This window comes from Saccostrea cucullata, unplaced genomic scaffold (assembly GCF_032062105.1).
Source record: "Saccostrea cucullata isolate Sc308-1 unplaced genomic scaffold, CSIRO_AGI_Scuc_v1 ctg2, whole genome shotgun sequence".
Lineage (NCBI taxonomy): Eukaryota > Metazoa > Mollusca > Bivalvia > Ostreida > Ostreidae > Saccostrea > Saccostrea cuccullata.
This window is the reverse complement of record NW_026936751.1, coordinates 375,001-382,500: the sequence shown is the minus strand read 5'-3', so window position 1 is coordinate 382,500 and position 7,500 is coordinate 375,001. Positions and strand designations below refer to the sequence as shown.

The window sequence follows — 7,500 nt, the reverse complement described above, 5'->3', positions numbered from 1 at the left end:
AAATTAAATCCTCACTAAAAATTCTACTTATACGGTATAATGTACATCCATAGGTAGAAATTATTTTCACTATTGTCTTTAAAAAATGGAATTCTGCCTTTATATTCCTTAATCACATAACTAGTTTTAGAAACAAAATTTCTCCATTTTGTTATCATTTTTAGCTTAAAGAATTATCTCCCTTACAATTAACTGGTTTACTTGCCATCATCTGAGACAAACGGAAATTAGTTGTGGCTTATCTATTAACAGTTCTTCAGTATTAAAATCTGTTAACACATTTAACGATTGTTAAATTGATTTATTTCCAGAAGAGAAATAGCTACCCCCGGTAGAAGCGAGCCAAGCACCCCAAGGAGAACTCCAGCCAAGTTTGGAATATAGGGCACATGAGGCTGGAATATACATGTAGGTCTCAAGGGACTGGAACATAGGGCAAAAAGGGTCATTCTGACAGCTGCTATATCAAAAATGAAGCCTCCTTGATTCAGCTGTGAAATTTATTGGAATATATCACCTGGCAGCAGGCTTCCATCTGATAATACAGGAAAAACAACTCAGTACAAATTGTGATCTGGAATCGAAAGATTGAGCTTGCCTTGCAGATAAAATAAAAAAAAATGGAACATTCAGCTTTATTATAGCATGTTGCACATGTTCATTGAACATTACCATTTACAGTTTTGCATCTCATTCTCATGTGATATTGACCAAGTCTGTCAATAAATATTTTATAAATGTATGTTGATTCTTTTACCTTTGGTTTAATTTTCATAATCACATGGCATCTGTCTGGAGATTTTATGTGTCATGCAGAAAAAAAAATCATTTGGTGAAGTATTCAGGAAGTTTTTAAACTGTTTCAAGAAAGTTATATTTGCACATGGGTTTTCTGTGAATATAGTCCAAGATAATATTCTTTAAGGGATTTCAACCTCCAAATTAATAATCAGCTTTTTCCTATCAGTCAATCAATACTTTTTTTTAATGTCTTAAAATATTGAAAATTGACTTGACAATTGAGCCTATGCAAATGCCATGAATTTACAGACACATATCAGTTAATCTAACAGATATACGACATTGATTACAGTCTCTAACAAAGCAAATAACAAAGCAAATGTCTACAACAGATTCTAGTTCACTTTGTGAAGTATTTTTATAGTCTGTCTTTGGCTTTCCCAGCCTCACTTTGTGAAGGACCTGGCATGTCTTCCTCGGTCTGTGTTATTATCTCTCTGACCACGAAATCCACCTCCCACAAACCTGAAACAATATCAATGTGCTGTAGTGGAAAACCATGAAAGCTATAGGTTGTGCATCTTATAAATCATCTGGTTTGTACATTAGTAGTGTAATAGGCAAAAGAAATACATGTAAAATAAGACCAACGTAGAGGCCAGCCAAAGAACAGCCTGCAGTCCCTACCTCCCTGTCTGTTGATTGGTGTCCCTTGCATGATACAGACCACTACTACTGACTTGAGTAGCAAAACGGAAGTCCCGCCCCGTGTTTAATGGCCTCTCAGTAGATACAGGGTGAAGACTGAAAATAGAACATTAAATTTTTTTTAGAGAATATAATAAAAAGAAACACCTATATTAATGCAGTTGATATGAGAGAAATTCTGTTTTATTACTTACACACGTCCAAAGCTGTCGAAGTTCTGTTGTTTGGGTCGGCTGTTGTTGTAGCCTCCCCTGCTTCCCCCACTGGTACTTACTGTATTGATTCCCCCTCCTCCAACTACAAAGAATAGAGAAAAATCATATCAATAATGAAACTTTTAACCAAAAATACATGAAATGCTAATTTTCTTTTCAGCAGGTAGTGTAAATTCTGATTTTTTTTTACCATAAATGTTGTTGGACTCCCGTCTTCCGTAAGTTCCAGGGGGAGTGAAGAAGCTACTTCTTCCTCTGTTACCACGATTACCTCCCCTATCAAAGTTACTCCTCCCTCTTCCAGTGTTTCTGGTTCCATCCTTAAAGTTACATGTATTTGCATTTTTATGTCACATAAATGTTGCACTGATTATATATGGCGATTGAATTTATTTCTTATTTTGATTCTGTCTATAAATGTACGAAACATTAGTACATGTTTATCTTATATGCCCTTCCCTATGGAAGATAAATAGATGAAAGATAAAAATTTTGAACAAAAAAATATAAGAATGTGAGAAGCATCTAATACCCTTTGTATAAGTGAGTCCACTCTCCTGATTGGTGACACAGTATCTGAGTCTCGGTCATCTTGTCCTTTCTCTAACTTCATGAAATCATCCACATGCATGGATGGCGGTCTGCTGGTGTTTGGAGTGCGAGTTCGGAAGGAGTCCATTCTACCACTAGCTCCCATCATTCCCCTGGCAATTCCACGCCCGCGCATGGGAGCCACTGTGATGAAATATATTTTCATGAGCACCCAAATCATAATTTTTTGAATATTAAAGTTAAGTTTTCCATTTTATGCTGCAACTCACCAAATGGTCTTTTGGCACCCCTGCCTCTATAAATGCTGATCTCCTGTGATTTTCTCCTGTCCCTGAAATGAAACAAACATAAGAAAGAAAGGAAATGCTTTCGAAAGTTCAATAATATTTCCATTAAATGTTTCCTTCGACTTTACCCTATTTTGATCCTCCTTGGTTTGGTGACCTCAGCTTGTGAGGTGATCACGGTCTTTTTGAGCTCCTCCTCCAGGTTAAATTCTGGGCAGTACTTCCTACACATCTCCTGCAGGTTAGCCTTTGTCAGGTCGGGCTCAATGTCGGCCACGTCCATGGAGGGATTAGACAGCCAGTACTCGGGATTCAGTCTCTCATCCTCAATATCAGTCACAATGAACACGGTCCTCTTGTTGTACAGGTTACTAAGGGACTCTATGACTACTGGTGGCTCTGTTAATACTGCAACAAGAAAATTGTAGATGAGTACAGTGGAGCCTCATTTATCCGGATGCTTTGGTTCCTTGTCAATTTGTCTGGATATTTGAAGCATCCGGATATCTGAATTACCAGTTAAACAAGACAAAATAACGTTAAAAAATTCTGTTCCCATGAAAAATCTTCCGGATAATGAAGCATCCGGATATCTGAAGGTCCACTGTATTCTAGAATGATTTTAGAATGGCAGGGTACTGCTGCCATGGTGTCTGTATGCTTAGTATTTTACTAGGTCAGAAATTACCATGTCAAACTTTTGACCCTTTATTTGGCCTGATCATAGCCTCAAGAAGTTAAGCTACCTTGAAATATTGTAAGGTTAACATGATTTCCAAACATAAAAACTATCCCATTTTCTAATTCAGTAAAAGTTTATTAGCTTGCTGCTCTCGAAATGTTTACTATAGATGTAAAGTAGCATACCCTTTTTCTCCTTGCCTTCAGGTTCCCTCAGCATCTTCATCAGTCCGGTCATGCTCTCATATAAACTCTCCAGAGTCTCCTCATCCTTAGCACTCTCCTGATCAAGATTTAAATGATTTTACAATTATTAGTAAGCCTCAGGACAGGAAAAATTTTACAATCACAGTCAAACCAAGAAAGTAAGTGGTTCCAAATCACTTCAACATATCCATGGCATTTGAGACATCAGTGTTGGGAGATATCAAAGTTCAACTGTATAAGCATAGAGGGTATACACATACGTAAATGTCAACTTCATCTTAACATTAATAATCTCCATACTGGGTTCCTTTGATGCTATTTATAAATACCATACCTCCACTAGTTTCTCCAAGTCCAGTAGGGGGTGGTCATCCATGCTGGGATTCCTTAGATTTTACTGATCTACACTAATACAGTTAATTCTCGATAAACCGCCACCTTTTGTAATTTAGAAATCATGGCGGTATAACGAATTTGGCGATAAATTGAATTTCCCATCTTTTAGGAAACAAGAAGTCAGAGTTACCGTTCTTAGAAATACCATTTAGCGTTCCTATTCTTATAGTTACATGTACATGTATATTAAACATATTTCTTAATTTGAAAATACTTCAAGTAATTTTTATGTACGTAACAATTTCGTTAAAACAAAATGTGCAATTATGAAATAAAGACAAGTACATGTACATGTGTATGCATGTAAATTGGCACGTTTGATATTGAAAAAAAAACACATGCTGGGTCGATCGTCATGACGGTACGTAAAATGATTTCTTGAATAAATTCGTTGTTTATGGCATCATTTTAAATGAAATGTTCACAATTTATACCGTATAATTATTTGTTAAGCAAACTTAGAATTGTTTAAAGCAGAGATCATCAAAATAATATCGTATTCGGCGTACTTTGACAACTACTGCTTTCGTGGCGAAGCCACGACTAAATGATTTTTATTAAACAGAAAACAAAACCATTATAACAGTTCATATTAAAATTATTGCTTATTTAATTCTTATTTAATTATTTAATTGCATATACCTTGTCTGGCTTTGCATACTTTACAACAGGGATAGCGTCAACCAATTAGCCGCGCTTCACTGACCGCATGCACCTGTGGCGAAAACAGGGTGGCGGATGGCGGTATGCAAATTTGGCATTATAAAGAGAATTTCAGGAAAAACGTTCTTGGGAAATCATGGCGGTGTTGCGAAAATGGCGATGAATCGAATGGCGATAATTCGAGACTTGACTGTATTTATATCATACCTCCACTAGTTTCTCCAGGTCCAGTAGAGGGTGGTCATCCATGCTAGGGTTCCAGGACAAGACCTCCTGTAGTTCCTGTTGAGAGAGAGTGTAGGTCCGCGGCGACGTTAAGTCCTCATTAGATGGCTGCTCCACCGTCATCAGCAGACGGAGGAACTCCAGTAATGTGGATAAGGTGGAGAGACAGTCAGAACTGTCCTTACTGAAGGTCGTGTTGATCCGGACCATCAGACGACCAATGGCAGTGGTCTTCTGCTCCAACACACTAAAAGAAATTGATGAGTGAAAGTTCTACATGTATTTTATGAGTATCTTGTGGTTGCATATTTTCTTTTTACCCAAAAAATCATATCTTAAATAAGAAGTTAATATTTCTAAAGAAAGAAAAGTGAACAGTTTTTAATTTACACAAGTATACGGAAGTTTTTTTTGAAGCATTATCCCATTTACATGTCTGTATAAGTATCTTCCAATATAAAGGTTGGATTATATCAAACTCCTAATCAGAAGAAAAGTGATTCTGAGGATTTTGGATCTAAACAGCACATTCAATCTCACTATTTTCTGTGCTGTTACCTCTTTAAGTAGTAGAATCCGTAGTCATGGTCTGTTAACATGACCAGAGTCCTAACACAGGGCAGAATAGAAGCATAGCTGTGATCAGCACTCCCCATATGGTCCAGCAGGGCGGTCGTTATCTGGGTCATGTAGTTCCCATTAGGCAGGGCAAGGGCAATCTAGGGATAAAGGTCAAATCATTATCTTATGGATGAAAAACTTCTTAAAAAGTTCAAGGATATTTACAGTATCCTTTTCAATAAATTTATTAAGATGTGTTCTCTTCATTTTGTGTCTACAAAATAACTTTAAAATTTACAATAAATTTAATAGGAATTTTGCAAAAAGGTGGACTCTTTTCCAAAAGGAACAAAAAATCAACAATTATAAAATGCACATATTTTTTTTTACAATTTCTATAACACTGGAATAATTTGGGAGTAAATTGAATGCTGTAAAGAGAATTATTAATAGAACAAGATGTGTTTGAGAAACACTGATGCCCCCGTCTGGCAACATAGCCAAGATTAAACTTTTCTTAAATGCAAACTCACTGGAAATACAGTTCTGAAATACGAAAGTAGGCCAAAGTTAAAGTTTTTTCATACGTATGGAAATCTCCAATGTCAAGGTCAAAAGATCAAGGTAGTTGGTATCCAATGAAAGGTCTTGCCACAAAAACTACAGATGTGAAGTATGGAAGCCCTAGCCCTTACCATTCAAAAGTTATGGCCAAGGTTAAAGCTTTTTCATGAGTACAAAAATCTCCTTAGTCTAGGTCAAAAGGTCAAGGTAATTTGTATTCAATGAAAGGTCTTGCCACAAAAAATGCATATGAAAAGAATAGAAGTCATAGTCCTAACTGTTTAGAAGTTATGGCCAAAGTTAAAAATTTTAAAAAGTAACTCCAAGGTCAAGTTCATAGGGTCAAAGACCTTGCTTTCGAATGAAAGTCTTGTCACAAGAATTAAATATGTTAAGTATGAAAGCACTAGCCTTAACCCTTTAAAAGTTATGGCAAGGTTTGCTTTTTAAAAGTAGGTCAAACTCCAAGGTCAAGGACAAAGGTCAAAGTTCTTGGTATCCGATAAAGCACCTTCTCACAAGGATTACATACCGTAAATCTGGAAATTTTTACATCCATTTATTTTTGCGAAATTGGGTCAAAGAGCTGTTGATTAATTTTTACGCTTCAAAATTTTGCAAATTGTCACTGACGCTAAAAATAAAAATCACTAAAGATATTCATATAATTTTAATATGTTTAGAATACCACCAATATACTCGCTACGTGGCAAGAAATTGCAGAATCGCTCCGAAAAAATTTTGAAGATAAAAAACAAAAAGATTTGCACTGTAATGACTTCTAAATTAATTATAACAAACCTTTTAGAGGTTGTGTATGCCTTTTTATCTAAAATATAATCCAACTCAAGACAAAAATATAACTAATTTTCTCAACGTTTGGTTTTTTCTCACCTAAAATTTATACGCCATGTTTACATTTGGAACTCTCTAGTAAATGCACTAAGTTCGAGTTATCGCCCATGTTGATACATGGTTAGATAAAATAACTGGTTTCTCTTTCTTGGCAAAATGATTAAAAACGGACATAACATTAGATGATATTGCATATAATGAGGGCAATTTACACGCATGGGTAATTAGCTTGTAGTTACAGTAGTATAAACACTCAGGTTTCTTTTTAAAAATGACCAGTGCTTACCGACGCCTATTCACTGAGTTAAAAATAGACACCAGCTTTCAGAAAAAAATTTCCTTTACATGTTGATTTATTTTTAAGAAAAATATTTTTGTGAATGCAATGCACGCGCAAATTTGCTAAAAATTTATCTACAGTAAAAATTTCCAGATTTATGGTATGTGAAGTATGAAAGCCCTATCCTTCATCATTTAAGAGTAATGGCCAAGGTTAAAGTTTTTTCATAAGTATGAAAATCTCCAAGGTCAAAAGGTCAAGGTTGTTGGTATCCAATGAAAGATCTTTCCAAAAAAAAAAAAAACATATGTGAAGTATAAGTATCCTGGTATCTACTGTTCAAAAGATATGGCCAAAGTAAAAGTTCGGATTTTTTGTGTAAAAAAAGGTCAAACTCCAAGGTCAGGGTTAAAAGGTTAAATTTGGTGGTACCCAAAGAAAGGTCTTGTCACAAGGAATACACATATGAAATATGAAATTCATAGCTCCATTAAATCAAAAGTTATGAGCAAGGTTAAAGTTTTTGCAGACAAACAGAGAGTCAGACAGAGAGACAGACAGACAG

The 7,500-nt window shown here is 35.6% G+C and overlaps 2 protein-coding genes across 2 annotated transcripts in view; one reads left to right on the top strand and one right to left on the bottom strand.

Moving 5' to 3' along the window:
* LOC134246465 (pre-mRNA-splicing factor ATP-dependent RNA helicase PRP16-like) overlaps positions 1-742 on the top strand; it is a 48,038-nt gene extending 47,296 nt beyond the window's left edge. The window contains exon 26 of the mRNA XM_062728831.1: positions 312-742. Within this exon, the coding sequence (XP_062584815.1) occupies positions 312-384 (73 nt within the window). The 3' untranslated portion in view covers positions 385-742. The remainder of the gene's footprint in view (positions 1-311) is intronic.
* LOC134246464 (protein virilizer homolog) overlaps positions 622-7,500 on the bottom strand; it is a 25,387-nt gene continuing 18,508 nt past the window's right edge. The window contains exons 32-41 of the mRNA XM_062728830.1: positions 5,234-5,394; positions 4,658-4,922; positions 3,371-3,467; positions 2,632-2,911; positions 2,486-2,547; positions 2,197-2,399; positions 1,855-1,984; positions 1,644-1,746; positions 1,429-1,545; positions 622-1,266 (exon numbers count right to left, since the gene is read on the bottom strand). Coding sequence (XP_062584814.1) covers positions 1,188-1,266; positions 1,429-1,545; positions 1,644-1,746; positions 1,855-1,984; positions 2,197-2,399; positions 2,486-2,547; positions 2,632-2,911; positions 3,371-3,467; positions 4,658-4,922; positions 5,234-5,394 — 1,497 coding nt within the window. The 3' untranslated portion in view covers positions 622-1,187. The remainder of the gene's footprint in view (positions 1,267-1,428; positions 1,546-1,643; positions 1,747-1,854; positions 1,985-2,196; positions 2,400-2,485; positions 2,548-2,631; positions 2,912-3,370; positions 3,468-4,657; positions 4,923-5,233; positions 5,395-7,500) is intronic.